This window comes from Solanum stenotomum, chromosome 2 (genome assembly GCF_019186545.1).
Source record: "Solanum stenotomum isolate F172 chromosome 2, ASM1918654v1, whole genome shotgun sequence".
NCBI lineage: Eukaryota > Viridiplantae > Streptophyta > Magnoliopsida > Solanales > Solanaceae > Solanum > Solanum stenotomum.
The window spans coordinates 73,070,697-73,089,363 of NC_064283.1; the positions used below are offsets into that span (position 1 = coordinate 73,070,697).

An 18,667-nucleotide genomic window follows, 5' to 3' on the forward strand; every position below is an offset into this window, starting at 1 on the left:
GAAATCGGATATTTAAAATTGAAGGTGGATTAATTTGATTATAAGTTTTCCGCATATTTTTTTGTCAAAATTAAGAACAAATTAGTGCCAGAATATAATGAGAGGAATATACTTGAATCAAAAGTATAACAAAAAAAATATATTTAAACTGAATGTATAATGAGGTATTATTAAACTTTTGTGTAGTGGCAATTTCATTAAGATATAATTCAAAAAATTTTACATAAAATTGTTTATTTAAGTATATTTATTTTATTTTCGAAACCACTTAGATGAAAAGCGGATTTTTTTCTCAGAAAAATCTAACCGACTTATCGTCAACCCCATTGACCACTGGTTTAGTGCGTAAAGTTCAATTATTTTAATATAATTTTTCTTAAAACATTATTTATTATAATAGATAAAACACTGATCATATGTGATATTAACCAAATGTAAAATTGTTTAAAGAAATAAGAAGTCTTTAAATATGACGATAACCAAGTGTTAAACTAGCATTTATATTTTCCAACTTTGATTATGAACAATTAAATATGTAAATTTGTATATAATTGAATAAGTAAACACACACGTTCTACCTAAAAATTTTACGATTTTACATGACGTCTTACGTGTATTATGTTATGTAGGATGACATGTATATCTACTAGTTTAACTTTATACAACTTTAAATATGTGCTTGTACACATCTAAAATAAAAAAAATACATATACCAGTTGATACCAAATCTAAACACGACACACTTTCTTATATCTCCTCCGAAAGTAAAAGAAAGAAAGCATTGCATTTAAAAAGAGTACATAATATTTCATACCAAATACTACTAAGATATCTTCTTTAACTATATACTTGCACAACAAACAACTAATGGCTAGTGTATATATTAGCCTACTTGAAGGACCGGAACTTTTCGCCGTGTTAGTAGGGACTCATTCATCTGGCTAATTTGGAGCGATAATTGTTCGATTTTCTGCAATAATTATAGTTACTTGTAATTAGAAGACCTAATACATAAATATATAGACAGTTTAACTTGATTTTAACTGATACTATACATTCTAATTTTGAGAATGGATAATACATCAACCTGTGACACATAAATTTTGAAAATGTCTAGATGATTATTTTGTAAGTTAGAATGTTCAATTGACACAGTAAAAATAAGTTTAAAAATTGATGTATGTTTAGTTGTCAGTTGTGATCAAGTTAAAAATTTTATTTATATATTATAGCATGTACGAGACAAATACAAAACAAAATACTTTTAAATTTCTGTAGAGTATATGTTAGTTGTACAATAGATTTTTACATTTTTTGATGTGTATGAAAAATAAAAATATAAAAAATAACGCAATCCCTAAGAATCAAATCTTGGACATTGTGGTGCATTCTAAATATTCCGAATTCCTAAGCTAATCATTTACTGATTTACATGTTATTCAAACCTTAGAAGATCACAATTTATAATATATTCAACACATATACCTAGAAATATCTATCCAACATATACAATATAATTTTTTTTTTACTGATAGATTTCCAGTGAACACCTTCACACTTCGCCCCTAACTACAATTTCAGAATAAGCTACCTCATAATTTTATTCTAATCAAATATGAGATATAAACTCATTCTAAAATTAACCTCGAGATTATTTATCTCTTATTCCTTCTACCAAACGAGTTCTAAAAGAACAAAAAATGGTAAAAAAAAAAAAAAAAAGAGAAGAAGTTGAATAAATACCTGGTCTTTTTCTTGGACAAGTAGCATAAGTTTGTTAGAAGTATTATCAATTTGTCTTTGCCGCCTCCATTTTTTCTTTATCATCCAATAAAACAATGGAACCAAAAGAAATGTCAATATTCTACTTCCATTATAAGTGAATTTTCCAATTCCAACTTTAGAAGAAGCATAATTTCTCATCTTTGAAGCCACTTGAACAATCCAACAACTCAATTCTCTTAAACTCTTTTTCAACCACTTATTTCCATATTCACCCTTCTCATCATCATCATTACTATTATTATTATCAATAGTAATATCCTCAATCAAGGGCAAAATAGTCATTTCATCAAAAGCTATTTGAATATTATTGTTATTATTATTGGTTGTAGTTGAAGATGAAGAATATGGGATTTGTTGCCATTCAGAAATATCCTCATGTGACATACTTTTTTTTTATGTGTGGGAAAATTGGAATGACTAATGGAATTGTGGAAGTTAAAGATATATTATAGTAGGGGGTATTTTTGTCTTTATTTGTTTCATTTTTAAAAAAATATCTAGTGTTGGATATTGGTTCATTTTTTAGGGATATTTTTGCTAGAAGTATCTTTATGGACTTGGCAACTTGCTTTCATGTCTTGACAAGAGATGACATTTGTTTTCCTTTTTCCTTTTGTTTGCTTTTGGGATTCTGACGGAGCTAGAATTTTAATTATGGGTTCGATTCGATAATTTTAGTTCAGATTTTGTAGTTATATTAATACATAAATAATATATTGACTGTATAGATTGTTGATTTATTATTCAACAATTTTAAATTACATAAATTATGACTTCCTTGAAAAGAGATAAAGTGTTTTCTATCTGAGAGACTATGATGTTAATTAGACTTGAACCTAAAACCTTGTGTGTCACAAACAAGTTATTGATTGCTAGTATGTGTTATTTTCACTCTAGGGAAAAAAACAGCTGCTTTATATTTAGGAAAAAAAACTACACTAAGTTGATAACATTGAAAAGACGATTAAAATTCATAAATGTAATGTCTATCAAGTCATTGATAAAATTAAAAGATGAACCTAATTTTTGTGAAAACTTTAAGGGGTATTTATATTCTCCGATCGTCTTATATTAAATTGATCGATCTATTAATAATTTTTTAATTATCATGTAAAAAGTGTTTAACGCCTTTCTAATAGGGGATGGAGGGAGTATTTGCCTACAGAAATTAAGCGGGTGTTTGACCTTCTCTTTCTTTTTCTCGAGGAATTTTAAAAAATATATATTTTTGTTTCCAAAGTAAAAATTCATAATTGATTTGAAAATAAATAAGGCATAAAAATTGATGGCTCTCCTAACTTGTCCAAAATGTTAGCATATGTTCTCCTCTCTCCCAATTTCGCTCACCTCTCTCCTCTTTCTCACCCCTCTCTCTCTCTCTCCCTCTCTTTTTACCATCACTTTATTAAGNCTTTAGTGTAAACACCCGATGCGGGCAAATTTTTTCCGACACGAACCTAAAGCCTGTGTGTCACAAAGAAGTTATTGATTGCTAGTATGTGTTATATTCACTCTTGGGACCCAAAAAAAACAGCTGCTTTATATTTAGGAAAAACTACACTAAGTTGATAACATTGAAAAAAAAATTAAAATTCATAAATGTAATGTCTATCAAGTCATTGATAAAATTAAAAGATGAACCTAATTGGGTATTTATATGATCTGTCCGTTTTATATTAAAATTGATTGATCTATTAATAATTTTTTTATTATTATGTAAAATAGAAAGTGTTTAATGCCTATCTAAATAGGGACAGAGGGAGTATTTGCCTCTTAAGCGGGCGTTTGACCTTTTTTCTTCTCGCGGAATTTAAAAAAAAATAAAAATAATATATATATATATATATATATATATATATATTAGTTTCCAAAGTAAAAATTCATATTTGAAAATAAATAAGGCATAAAAATTGATGGTTCTCCTAATTTGTCCAAAATGTTAGTATATGTTCTCCTCTCCCAATTTCGCTCGTCTCTCTCCTCTTTCTCACCCCTCTCTCTCTCCTTCACTTTTTACCATTAATTTATTAAGGTAAAAGCGAACGAATATAAGTGCAATTAGAGCAATAACGTTTATTATGTTTTTTGGATTGTAGTTGATATAGTCTAAATGCAACGAATGAATAAATTGATAGAGCGATTGTTGTAGTTTTAATTGTTTATTTTGGGGAACATCCCATACAAACCCCATTACTTCTTCAACATATGAAAGAAATCATCTTAGTTCAAATTACTCCAAAAAAAGAAGTATTTTACAAAGCATCTCTAGAAAGTATTCTTTAAAATCTGTCAAAAGGACATAAAATGCAAGATGAGATGAGAAAATAAATCTACATATTAGATGTTAGATATGATAGGCGGATTTAGAATTTGAAGTTTACCAAATCCTAGAGTGACCACAAGTTAATATGCAATAATATTCGTGTTCAAAGTCAACTCATTTATAGATATGGCTAATACAAATACATGGTCACGTAGACTCATTTGTTCCAATGTAGATCAGACTAAAGGGGCGCTAACGCTTGACTAATAAGATATCAAAGGGGCCTGACAAAACGTAATAAGTTGATACTCTAAGCTCATTTCGCTTCTTCAAGATCCACCCTTTCTTTCAAAAATCAACTAACAACCCTATAGGTTATATCATGTGATGTTCGAGCTAACTTGAACTATTTCATCGAATACTTATTACCTTCCTAGCTTCTGCCATGACTAGGTTCAGCTTCATTGCCATCACCCCAAGTCATTGTTCACCCTTTTGAGACTCGGTAGCTTCAGATTCATCGCCATCAGTAGCTTCAGATTTGTCGCCATCTCTAGCTTCAGATTGGTAGCCATCGGTAGTGCCTTGACTAGCATTTTGTTCCTGGGAACAGAGAAGAGAGAACTAAGTAGTGGAATACTAGCTAATACGGAAAGAGAGCGCTGGAGTTAATTAGTTATACAACTAGCAGCATAAGACAAACCTTAGAATTGAACATCTGTTGTGTCCATTTATTCAGATCATCTACTTTCACCTCAACATCATTGTTCATCCATTTGAGTTGGGGTGTACTAACAGATATTCCCTGTCGGACAAACGTCTCCATTTCAGGACAACTATTAATCCACACTACTCTGAGAAAAGGAAATTCAAGAGCATGCTTCGCGAGAAAGAAATGTCTCAGCTTAGGCAGCTTGCAAAGCACCAGCTCTTCCAACTGGGGAAATAAAGGCTCATTAGTCATGATTTCTTTGCCTTGATGTTGTTCCTCTTCTGTGATAACTTCTTCTATTGATTGGCAGGCTTCTATCATTAATACTTGGAGATTCAGAAGACTTCTGGCTACTGATGGAGATGTCAAGTTTCTCAATTTTCCACAATTCGATATGTACACCGTTTCAAGTTTGCTAAAGTAGGCAGTTGGAAGTTGGTGAGAGCATAGGGCAGTTATGTTGTTAACCCCAACAACTACTAGCTTCACCAGGCTGGGACAAGAAACCTGCAAACGTTAAAGGGATGAAATATCGACTCCATTTAGTTTAATAGTTGGGAAGAAAAGTAGTAACTTTGAAAGCTGAAAGAGCGGCAATTTGGTATGAAAATGAAAGATCAGATAACGGAAATGGAGAATTTGGAATGAAAATTGCAAAGAAATGACATCTGAGCCTAACTTAACCACAAAAGCTAACTCAAAAGGGGAGAATTACCCAGTCCATATAAGTAATTATTTATACAGCTAGCGGCACAAGACAAACCTTAGAATTGAACATCACTTTATTGATATCATCTACTTTCACCTCACCATCATTGGTCACACTTTCGAGACTCGGTGTACTCACAGATCCCTGTTGGACAAATGTCTTTATTTTAGGGCAGTCATGAATGCACACATCCCTGAGAAATGGAAATTCAAGAGCATGCTTCGTCCGAAAGAAATGCTCTAGCTTTGGCAGATTGTCAAGGTTCAGAAGTTCCAACAGAGGGAATAAGGGCGCATTAGTCATGATTTCTTCTCCTTGTTGTTCCTCTTCTGTGATCACTTCTTTTACCGACTCACAATTTTCTATCTTTAGTTTCCGGAGCTTCAGAAGACCTCTGGCCACTGATGGAGACATCAAGTTTCTCAATTTTCTGCAACTATCTACTTTCAGTTTTACAAGTTTGCTGAAGTAGGCAATTGGGAGTTGGTGAGAGCATAGAGCACTTATGTTGTTAGCTCTAATGAGTTGAAGCTTTTCCAGGTTGGGACAAGAAACCTGCAAAAAAATGAGTTAATATCATGTGGATCAATGACTCACATATCAAATATTAAACTAATAAGAAGCAATACTACTCGTGATCGATGACTCACAACAGAAACTTGCTTTATTGATTCAAAAAAAATTTAGATCCTGCACTAGAGCAGTAGAAGCAGACCTTTTCATCAAAAAGAGGATTTGAGCCAGTGATGAAGTTGTTGGTTGTAGGCCAGAAATTTTTGAACTCAGGTAAGTTCATGAAGTTCATTTTCCGTAACCGAGGGAACTCAATGCCATCAATAGTGTCATTGCAAAAGTGAGTGAGGCATTCGAGAGATAGAAGGTTCAAATCATATAAATTGGGGAACTTGATTACTTCATGTGTTCTCCGAGAGATCTCGGCTTCCTCATCATCAAGGCAATCTACTGTTGAACTTCCTCCATCCAAGGACACAAAAAAAACATACTTTAGACGATGACACTTTCTTACCTCCAGTCTTAGTTTGGGAAATGAAACATTATTCTGACATTGGATATGTGCCAATGAATCAAAACATTTCAGGCAGAGATATTTCACATTCTGAAATTCATCCAGCTGCAACTCGGCCAACACGTTCTTGGTTCCCTCTCCGGTTGAATGTACAAGTTCGCTCTTGCTCAACAGGTGGCGGATCCAATCACCTAATGGGGCAGTCTCGGTGACCTCTAAAGCAATATTCTTGTCGTAATCATCCATGCTTGAAGTCGCTCTGTAAGCTTTACCCACTGTAAGAGCATACCGCATCAACTTGGAGGTAAGGCCCAAGTTACTGTAGATCACATCTCCAGAACATTCACTTAATGTCAGTGCAGTCAATCTCGATAAGGATTCTAGTTCCCTCAAGGTGGAGTAACTACAATTTCTTACTTTCATTATATGTAGTTCCTCCAATCGAACTAGTCTTGATAAGACCCCTGGTGAAATCATTTCCAGTGGTTTTTTCTCATTCCGCAACTCTAACATGATTAGATTCTTCAATTTTCCTATCTCCACGGGCAGCTCCTCTAACTGAGAATCTCTTATGCTGAGAATTTCTAAAGTGACAAGTTCACCGAGAATGGATATGTCATCCAACCTTAAATTACTCAGACACAACGTCCTCAAATTCGACAACCTCTGAATGGACGCTGGAAAAGGCCAAATGGAGTATTCATATCCACTCAGGCTTAAGACATTGAGTTTACTTATCCCATCAAAAAAATTGTCTTGTAATTTGGTTGGCTCTTTACAATAGAGTTTCAACATTAGAAGCTTCAAATTTGGGCAAATTATTGGACTAGGATGCTCATCAAANGAATATTTGTCTAGGCCCATTCATAACAATACCTTCGACCCCAATAAGAACCTTGTCCTCAAGGTTCAAGTAGTACAAAATTGATATCATTGTGAGGATTCTCATTGGAGCTATTAAGGAAGCTATACACATTAACATTAGCAACTTAGAAGCAGGTGTAGGCAGTTCTCTACAACTTTACAAAATGAGCAGTACAGTGCTCCAAATTATCACAGGGAAACTCCAACCTTCAGTTTTTAGGAGATAAAGTGACTCAAAGAACATAATCTCAACATTGTAGATATATGATATAACACTCACTAGTAACTTCGTATGCCCTTTTGGTGCAATATAGCCCTTTGTGACACCAATGGTGTATCCACATTCTTAGTGTCATTAATTGAAACCACCAATTTGGACAGATTCCAAATGCAGTTCAGGATGTTCATCCCCTGAAGGATTTGTGCACTTCTGTCTCTGTGAATTTGGCCAGCAACATTTAGAATATTATGATATAAAGCAACGACTAGTGCATCATCAAAGACGTCACCGGTCATCAACGATTAGTGCATCATCAAAGAAGGTTGATATGACGTGAATATCCTAATGATCTCCTTGAAAACATCCACAACCATGCGTAAATAATAGTTTGTCGTGCCAAAAATACAGGGAGCAAACTAGAACCAGGATCAAACGGAAAGCTGAACTCGGATTGATCAGGTGGAAATCGATACAACGATAATGGGAGGTTAGCATGATCGAATTCCCTGAAGTAATCAATTATAGATCTACCCCTAAGTTGGGTGCGACTAAAAACCGATGGCCAACAAGGTAGTGCAAGAAAATTATCATCAAACATGAAGAGGTCGCCGTACTCTCCCTTAAATGTAGAAACCGTTTGAAAAATTTCATCAAACATATGGGTTGCCAGATTTGCTGAATCATTTATCACTGGATGTTCGATTTCCATGTCAATTTTTTTCTCGGGCATTTTATCGAACATGTGGTCTACCTCAGAATTTCCAGCAAGGACATCGTATTGAATTTCAAGTGAAGTGGAGGTGTTGTCCTGTTCGGCAAGAGGACATACCTGGATCGCTGGTAACACCATAGTTTCAACATTAGTTTCCTTATCCGACATCTCCTTGAACACTGTGTGTGCTAGGCTTTGGTTGTTGCGGTTTGAGTGTTCATTCAAGTCCGCCTGAGAGTAGTCCACTGCCCTATGATTCATGTTTCTGGGAATGGGTAAGAACTCGCATTGTTTGTCTCTAGGACGGGAGCGAAAATGAATCAGCAATTTGTCCACAAAATGGTCCCAGCCAGCCAGTTGTTTGTTGCGAAACAACCATCGATACCATTCCAAAGCCTCACCGTCAAAATAGAATGAAGCCAATGACAATTTATGCTCAGATAAAATGTTATGGAAGACAAAATATTTCTCCACCTGAAGAACTGTTAAATTAGGTCTTAGGCCTAACTCACACCCCAAAAGCTAGCTCAAAGGGAGGAGGATTGCCCAAGCCTTATAAGGAGTCCACCCATCTCATTAACCACCGATGTGGGACTTTTGTCATTCTTTAACACCCCACCTCACGCCCAGTGCTTAGCATCTGGTGCGTGGGCAATTTTGATTTTGGGGACCCCAACATCAGGTGAGACGGGCCCTGCTCTGATACCATGTTAAATTAGGTTTTAGGCATAACTCACACCCCAAAAGCTAGCTCAAAGGGAGGAGGATTGCCCAAGCCTTATAAGGAGTCCACCCATCTCATTAACCACCGATGTGGGACTTTTGTCATTCTTTAACACCCAGACTGCAGGGTTATCACCACGAAATCGTGGAAGAGAGACTGAATTCGGGACACAGGAACAAGATGGAGTTAAATGGGGCAGAACAGGAGACGATTGGATTAAATCGACCTGTTGGCGGAATGTACGGATAGATTCTTTGAGGGAGGTGAGTGAATTGTCCACCATGTTAGACAAATCAATGAAAGCACCAATGTGACGAACCCAATAACAAGACCACTCAATTCAAATTCAAACAACCAACAAGTCTATTTCATTAAATCGTAATTGAAATTACAAAGGAATTTAAGAACTAAATAGAAATGGAAGAACACAACTACAAGAAAGGGATGGGAAGAAGAACTCATAGAAAGGGGATGAGAGGACTTGGATATTTTCTCAACAATTTGCATAATCCTATTTTGCTCTCTCAAGTCTCTATTTATCAACCCGGATCCCACACATAGCCACTTAATCCTGTTTTGGGCTGCTTTGTGAATATTTGTCTAGGCCCATTCATAACATCATCCAACCTTAAATTACTCTGACACAACTTCCTTAGATTCGACAACCTCTGAATGGATGCTGGAAAAGGCCAAATGGAGTACTCATATCCACTCAGGCTTAAGACATTGAGTTTACTCATCCCATCAAAAAAATTGTCTTGTAATTTGATTGGCTCTTTACAATAAAGTCTCAACATTAGAAGCTTCAAATTTGGGCAAATTATTGGACTAGGATGCTCATCAAATTTATTTGCAACAATGGACATGTGACTATATTGCTCGTAAGAGTCTTTTCTTGGGAACTCTTCTGAGTTCACATCATGACTTACCATAAATATATGCTTTCCCTCAGATGCAATATATATAGCCACGTCACGAACCACATCATGCATTTTGACATAATTTCTGTTTGAACCTTGGGATAACAAGAAACGATCTTTCAGTGTTTCTAACAGATGACATACTCTATTTCTTGCTCCTTCTATATTTTTAATTTCCAAAAAGATGCCAAGCCCCATTCCATATCTAAGTAATTCTTCAGTCGAAATATCACTATCTTCCTCGAACAAAGAACAAAGCAAAAAGATATACCTGGCTTCATCACTTTCCAAGTGATCATAGCTTAGCCTCAGAGGTCTATACACCTTTGTGTGAACTCCAGGGATATTTCTTGTTTCTGCATTGCATAATTGTTTGAGGCCATCCTCCCACGAAGGCTTAGTTTTAAGCTTTAGTGCTCCTGCAACTGTAATAATTGCAAGCGGCAACCCCTTGCACTCTTTTGCGACATCTTTTGCTATGTCAAGTAGGGAAGGATCGTTGACTGAGTCACCTACTTTCTGGCTGAAAAGGTTCCATGCTTCCTCCTCAGATAAGGTTCCAACTTCCATGATCTTCTGAGCTCCCATTTCTTCACAAACATGTCGGAAACGCGTTGTGAATGTCACTTTGCACCGATGTTTGTGGTTGCTACCACTAGGAATTCCAAGTTTCTCTAGATCATGAAGAGCCTCCCAAACATCATCAAAGTTTATAAGGATACTGTCCTGTCCCTTTAACCTTAAACGCAGCCGATCTCCACGACTCCACAAATTATCCCCTTCTAATGTCAGCCCGACTCCTTCTGCAATCTCACCCTGAATTCTTTTAAAGTCTGGTTGCTGACTGACAGTTACCATGACAACATCATCAAACAACTTTTCTAGTTTTGCCCTTTGTCTGATTTTCTCAGCCAGCGTTGTCTTACCAACACCACCCATACCACATATCCCAATCATAGTGACACCGTCATCTCTCAAAGCTGCGATGACCTCATCCTCTTTCAATTTTCTGGAGGCAAACTCCTCACCCCTGTTACTAATAGGTTCAGCTTCAACAGGTGGTACATGATAGCTGAAAACATCATACTTGTTGCCTTCTTTTCTAAGTTCAATTATCTTCAGTGTAATTTTCTTAGCTCTCCTGCTCAACGAGTAACGTGACATCAAGTTTGGACAGCAACCATAGAAGCAACCACTTTCAACCTCATTTCTACCTCGTCGTGTTACAGCTTCCACATCTGCAGTAGTAGTATCAACACTAGTTAACCAATCCTCAACAGTTTGTGAAATGACTTGTAAGTTTCTCCTGGCAGCCTTTTCTCTTTCCTGCACGCCACTCCTGAGATTCTCCAGCTTCTGAGATTCTTCATCCAGAGATGTGATGTTTCTCTTGTAGTAATAGAAATATCCAATCCCTCGCGCAACTGGCTGGATTAAGCAATCAGTGAGTTTTTCGACAAAAATAGCTAAGAATTCCATTTCTGTAATAAAGAAACAACCAAAGTTTTTTTTTCTGTTTTGCTTCAATTCAATGAAAAACAAGATGTAAAACAAAGGAAAAATGGAAGAGTTAATATTTCCAGGGATTTTAGTGATAAGAATTACATGGCTCTTTCTCTTAGGCCCACTAAAATATCATACATAGACTTTTCTTCCTTTCTCTTTTAGCAGTTGGAAAATTATTTGGACATTAGTCACCAACTTCCAATTCAATTCCACAATGAAAGTCACCAACATGGACCACCATTTCTGTTTTTCCCTGTATTTTCTTCCTTCTCTTTTAGCAAGAGACAAATACTCCCTCTGTTTCAATTTGCTTGTCCTGTTTTGACTTGACACGGAGTTTAAGTTTAAGAAAGTAAAACTTTTGAATTTTGTGCTCTTAAACATGTTATGTGAAAAATTGAGATTAAAAAGTTGTCGAAAAAAAGAGAGGCTTTTGTTTTGAAACAGACTAAAAAAGAAAATAGGACAAATAAATTGGAACAGATGGAGTAGCAAATATCCAAGAAAAGGATGAAAGAAATGTTTGGCGGTTAACTTTGACCTTGCAATATTTGTTTGTCTGTTAAAGCTCTCTTGGAAAGTTCTTTTGATAAATGGTGATGCAATAGTTGTGTGCAAGCAGACGCAAACACCACGAATATGTAAATGACAACACAATTGCATAATGTGAAAGAAAGAATAAACTAGGAGGTAGTTATTGACAACACAAGACTTGGAGCTTTGAAATATTAGCTTGGTTTACTTAGGCACTAAGCTATACAAGAATTCCATTAGCAAAGAGTATTAAATTAATCACTTGAAGCTATAATAATCTAGTCTTATTTGGCAACTGTTGACTATAAAATCAAAGATTTCATCTTAATCAACATAGTAAAACTACTAGTCTTTTCTCTGTTATTGCAACATTGTACACCTAATATGTTTTTATCTCAATATTAAAGAGCTTTTGGACCCAATTTTTGAGCCAAAATACAATGTAATATTCCCATCACAAGCAGTAAGATAGCTATGTATAGGCTTCGATTAAATATGGATGAACAAGCATCACCAGAAAAGTATTTTTATAATCTTTCAAAACGACATAAAATGCAAGATTACATGAGAAAATAAAGCTACATATTAGCTGCTAAATATAAATGAAAGAAGAACAAAGAACATAGTCGGATTCGAAATTTAAAGTTTATAGAATCCTATAGTGATATCAAAATAATATATAATAGTAATAGTTGTGTTCACAGTCAAGGAATTTCTAGATATTATTAATAAAGTTACATGTATTCATCTCTGCTTCCATCAGGATCATAGGTATCAGGTGATGTTCGATCTTGACTTGTCACACTTTAACTATTCCATCGAGTACTTATTACCTTCATAGATTTGGATTCATCGACAACACGCTAGCTTCTGCCTTCACAAGACTGAAGATTCAGATTCACTGCCATCACTTACATCTTGTTCAGATTTACAGCCATCACTTAAATCTTCTTCAGATTCACTACCGTCACTTACATCTTCTTCATATTCACAGCCATCACTTACATCTTCTTCCTGAGAGTAGAGATTGGAAAAGAACATAGATGAAAGTACAATATTTACTTGAACAGAGATTACTTGAACAAACATAAATTATAAGTAGCTGAATACTACTAATGCATCTATGAAATGGAGTACTAGTTAAGACGGAAAGAGAGCACTAGAGTTAATTAATTTATACTGCTAGCGGCACTAGACAAACCTTAGAATTGAACATCTGTTGTATCCATTTATTCAGATCATCTACTTTCACCTCATCATCATAGTTCACACTTTCAAGACTCGGTGTACTCACAGAACCGAGGCCAAATGTCTTCATTGAAGGGCAGCTATAAATATACACTTTCCTGAGAAATGGAAATTCAAGAGCATGCTTCGTCTGAAAGAAATGCCCCAGCTTTGGCAGATCGTAAAGATCCAGCTGTTCTAACCGGGGAAATAAGGGCCCATTAGTCATTTCTTCTCCTTGTTGTTCCTCTTCTGTGATCACTTCTTCCATTGATTGGCAGCCTGCTATCTGTAGTATTCGGAGATTCAAAACACCTCTAGCCAGTAATGGAGACATCAAGTTTCTCAATTTTCCACAAGTCGATACGTCCAATCTTTCAAGTTTGCTAAAGTAGGCAGTTGGAAGTTGGTGAGAGCATAGAGCAGTTATGTTGTGAGCCATCCAGATACGTAGCTCTTCCAGGCTGGGACAAGTAACCTACACACATTGATGACATGAGGATCGTCCAAATCCATATAAGCAGACCACCATTCCATCCCCAACCAATATGGGATTCTAACCCACTCTAATACCTACCCTCACGCACTGGCCCAACTGTAGCATGTACCTGACTATGATAACATGTAATAGACAAGGTATGGAGAATAACTTGATATCTCATTCCAAAATGTAACCAATATAAATGCATGTTCATGAGGTGCTAGCTAAGGAAAGAAATAAAAGAGATTCCTACAAATCCGCTATCTATCTATATAGTCTACGTTCATTCTGCAACACTTGCCAAGCACTCAAACATCAGACTCTATGCATTCATTTTCTCCAACTTTTAACAAACTATTTCCCTTCCAATTTCACACAAATAAGACTTTGTGAATACATTTTCTCCAACTTTTAACGAAGTATTTTCCTTCCAGTTTCACACAAATGACTACTGACGGTATTTTAGAATAATGTCTCTACAACTAAATGGCACCATAAAGAATACTTGAAGCATGTTCATCTATTGATCTCAATCAAAAGACAACACGTACGAAGAAAACACTAGGTGATAAGTTGAGAAGCCAAAAGTGCTTATTTTAGCAAGTTGAGGTGTTTAGCCAAGCTTTTAGAAAAAGGTATTAATGCATGACACAAATATATATAGTAATTAGTTATACAACTAGCGGCACAAGACAAACCTTAAAATTGAACATCACTTTATTGAGATCAACTACTTTCACCTCATCATCATTGTTCAAACTTTCGAGACTCGGTGTACTCACAGATCCCTGTTGGACAAACGTCTTTATATCAGGGCATTCATGAATCGACACTTCTCTGAGAAATGGAAATTCAAGAGCACGCATAGCGAGAAAGAAATGCCCCAGCTTTGGCAGACTTTGAAGCCTCAACTCTTCCAACAGGGGAAATAAGGGCTCGTTTGTCATAATTTCTTCTCCTTGTTCCTCTTTTGTGATCACTTCTTCCATCAACTCGCAATATCCTATATCTAGTATTTGGAGATTCAAAACACCTCTGGCCACTGATGGAGACATCAAGTTTCTCAGATTTCCACAAAACGATACATATAATGCTTCAAGTTTGCTGAAGTAGCCAGTTGGAAGTTGGTGAGAGCATAGAGCAGTTATACTATGAGCACAAATGAGTTGTAGCTTTTCCAGTCTGGGACAAGAAACCTGCGAATGTTGAGGCCTTGTGTTTTATATAAGGGATGAAAAATCAATATAGCTTAAAGTACAAATCCAAAATTGAACCATATTCTCATCTTACATCATAGTAACAGCAAGTAAAATAAAAAAAAGTTGCTTTAAGTGACAAACAGAAATAACTATTACTATTTACTAGTTAAAGGGGAAAGAGAGCAGTAATTAGTTATACAACTAGAGGCACAAGACATACCTTAGAATTGAACATCGCTTTATTGAGATCAACCACTTTCACCTCATCATCATTGTTCACACTTTCGAGACTCGGTGTACTCACATATATTCCCTGTTGGACAAACGTCTTCATTTCAGGGCAGTCATGAATGCACACTTCCCTGAGAAATGGAAATTCAAGAGCATGCTTCGCTAGAAAGAAATGCCCCAGCTTTGGCAGATCGTAAAGGTTCAGCTGTTCCAACAGGGGGAATAAAGGCTCATTAGTCATGATTTCTTCTCCTTGTTGTTCCTCTTCTCTGATCACTTCTTCCATTGACTCACAATTTTCTATCTTTAGTTTCCGGAGATTCAGAAGACCTCTGGCCACTGATGGAGACATCAAGTTTCTCAATTTTCCGCAACCATCTACTCCGAATTTTACAAGTTTGCTGAAGTAGGCAGTTGGAAGTTGGTGAGAGCATAGAGCAGTTATGCTGTCAGCCCTATCGATATATAGCTCTTCCAGGTTGGGACAAGAAACCTGCAAATATACAATTTATAAATTAGTGGTATTAACTATTTGATTATGAACTTGATTTTGTGTAAGTAAATATCTCTAATACTCAAGTAAAAGGCAAGTTCTTAATTCATAGAAGTTTTTCTTTTTTCATGATCGGTCACATGTAGAGCAGTAGAAGGGAACCTTTTCATCAAAAAGAGGATTTGAGTCAGTGATAGAGTTGTTGGCTGTATGCCAGAAATTTTGGAACTCAGGTAAGCTACTGAAGTGCATTTTCCGTAACCGAGGGAACTCAATGCCCTCAACAGTGTCATTGCAAAAGTGAGTGAGGCATTCCAGAGATCGAAGGTTCAAATCATATAAATTGGGGAACTTGATTACTTCACGTATCCTCCGAGAGATCTCCTCCTCATCATCATCAGGGCAAGCTACTGTCAAACTCCCTCCAGCCAAGGACACACAAAAAACATACTGTAGACAACGACACTTTCTTACCTCCAGTCTTTCAAGTTTGGGGAATGAAACATTATTCTGACAGTGGATATGTACTAATGAATCAAAGTGTTTCAGGCAGAGATATTTCACATTCTGAAATTCATCCAGCTGCAACTCAGCCAACACGTTCTTGGAGCCCTCTCCGGTTGAATGTACATGTTCGCTCTTCCTCAACATGTGGCGGATCCAATCACCCAATGGGGCAGTCTCAGTGACCTTTAAGGCAATATTCTTGTCGTAATCATCCATGCTTGAAGTCGCTTTGTAAGCTCTACCCACTGTAAGAGCGTACCGTGTCAACTTGGAGGCAAGGCCCAAGTTACTGTATATCACATCTCCGGAACATTCACTTAATGTCAGTGAAGTCAATCTCGATAACGATTCCAGCTCCCTCAAGTTGGAGTAACTACAATGTTCTACTCCCACCAAATGTAGTTCTTCCAATTGAACTAATCTTGATAAGACCCCTGGTGAAATAATTTCCAGTGCTTTTTCCTCATTCCGCAACTCTAACATAATTAGATTGGTCAATTTTCCTATCTCCACGGGCAGCTCCCCTAACTTAGAATCTCTTATGCTGAGAATTTCTAAAGTGACAAGTTCCCCAATAATGGATATGTCATCCAACTTTAAATTACTCAGACACAACGTCCTCAGATTTGACAACCTCTGAATGGATCCTGGAAAGGGTAGAATGGAGTAACGATAATCGTCTGTCCTAAAACTTAAGACATTGAGTTTACTCATTCCATCAAAAAAATCATCCTGTAATTTGATTGGATCTTCTTCAAAACAAAGTTTCAACATTAGAAGCTTCAGTTTTGGGCAAAATATTGGGCTAGGAAGCTCATCAAATTTATTTGCAACAATTGACATATGACTATATTGCTCGTAAGAGTCTTTTCTTGGGAACTCTTTTGAGTTCACATCATGGCTTACCATAAATATATCCTTGCCCTCAGACGCAATATATATAGCCACATCACGGACAACATCATGCATTTTGACATAATTTTTTTCTGAACCTTGGTATAACAAGAAACAATCTTTCAATATTTCCAACAGATAACACATCTTATTTCTTGCATGTTCCAAATTTTTGATTCTCGGAAAGATGCGAAGCCCCATTCCATATCTAAGTAATTCTTCAGGACAAATATTACTATCTTCCTCAAACAAGGAACAAAGCAAAAAGAGGCACTTGGCTTCATTACTTCCCAAGTAATCATAGCTTAGCCTCAGAGGTTTATACACCTCTGTGTGCACTTCAGGGATATCTATTGTTTCTGCACCGCGTAATTCTTCAAGGGCACAGTCCCACGAAAGCTTGGTTTTATGCTTTTTTAGTGCTCCTGCAACTGTAATAATTGCAAGTGGCAGCCCCTTGCATTCTTTGGCAACATCTTTTGCTATATCAAGCAGAGAAGGATCATCGACTGAATTACCGACTTTCTGTCTGAAAAGGATCCATGCTTCCTCTTCAGACAAAGTTCCAACTTCCATGATCTTCTGAGCTCCCATCGCTTCACAAACATGTTGGAAACGCGTTGTGAATGTCACTTTGCACCGATGTTTGTGGTTGCTACCACTAGGAATTCCAAGTTTTTCTAGTTCAAGAGCCTTCCAAACATCATCCAAGATTATAAGGATGCGACTGTTCTGATCCATTAACCTTGTACGCAGCAGATCTCCACGACTCCACAAATCATCCCCTTGTAATGTCAGCCCGACTCCTCCTGCAATCTCATTCTGAATTCTTTTAAAGTCTATTTGTTGACTGACAATTACCATGACAACATCTTTAAACAACCTTTCTTTTTTCGCCTTTTGTCTGATTTTCTCAGTCAGTGTTGTCTTACCAACTCCACCCATACCACATATCCCAACCATAGTAACCCCATCATCTCTCAAAGCTGCCATGACCTCATCCTCCTTCAATTTTCTGGAATCAAACTCCTCAACATTGTTACTACACATAGCTTCAGGTTCACTTTCGACTGGATGATCAAATGAGAAAACATCAGGCTTGTTGCTTTCATTTTGAAGTTCAATCAACTCCAGTGTAATTTTCTTAGCTCTCCTGCTCAAGTAACGTGACTTCAAATTCGGACACACACCATAGAAGCAACCCCTTTCAACCTCAGCTACACCTAGCATTACACCTTCCACATCTGCAGTAGTTGTATCAACACTAGTTAACCAAGCCTTGCCATTAAGTGAAATGTCTTGTAAGTTTCTCCTGGCATCTTCTGCTTTTCGCTGCACTGTCATTCTGATATTCTTCAGCTTCTCACATTCTTTATCCATACATCTCATGTTGCTCTTGTAGTAGTAGAAATAACCAATCTGTCGCGCAACTGGCTGGATCAAGCAATCAGTGAGTTTTTCCACAAAAATAGATAAGAATTCCATAGCTAATTCTGTTTTTGACTAAATTTACAAGGAAGCAAAGGCAGGATCAGATGAAAATCACAAGTTTTTCTTCAATTCAATGAAAAACAAGATGTAAAACAGAGGAAAAAGTTCATTGCAGGGCTCTTAGTTGCAACTCAAATATCACACACACTTTTCTTCACATCTTCTGAA

The 18,667-nt window shown here is 36.4% G+C and overlaps 2 protein-coding genes across 2 annotated transcripts; both read right to left on the reverse strand.

Annotated features, from left to right (window-relative positions):
* Positions 1 to 716: 716 nt before the first annotated feature.
* Positions 717 to 2,214, reverse strand: LOC125854344 (uncharacterized). Its single transcript, XM_049533860.1, has 2 exons — positions 1,744 to 2,214; positions 717 to 970 (listed from the first exon to the last, which is right to left on the reverse strand). Exons 1-2 carry the CDS (start codon positions 2,167 to 2,169, stop codon positions 884 to 886), a joined length of 513 nt encoding a protein of 170 aa, XP_049389817.1. The 5' UTR covers positions 2,170 to 2,214; the 3' UTR covers positions 717 to 883.
* A 1,980-nt stretch (positions 2,215 to 4,194) lies between these two features.
* Positions 4,195 to 18,649, reverse strand: LOC125856290 (uncharacterized). The gene is made up of 11 exons (XM_049535805.1): positions 15,770 to 18,649; positions 15,104 to 15,607; positions 14,383 to 14,880; positions 13,174 to 13,681; positions 12,854 to 12,983; positions 11,672 to 11,758; positions 9,683 to 11,563; positions 6,185 to 7,160; positions 5,524 to 6,024; positions 4,752 to 5,267; positions 4,195 to 4,651 (listed from the first exon to the last, which is right to left on the reverse strand). The coding sequence occupies exons 1-11, from the start codon at positions 18,491 to 18,493 to the stop codon at positions 4,529 to 4,531; spliced, it is 8,448 nt and encodes a 2,815-aa protein (XP_049391762.1). The 5' UTR covers positions 18,494 to 18,649; the 3' UTR covers positions 4,195 to 4,528.
* Between the last annotated feature and the right edge of the window lie 18 nt (positions 18,650 to 18,667).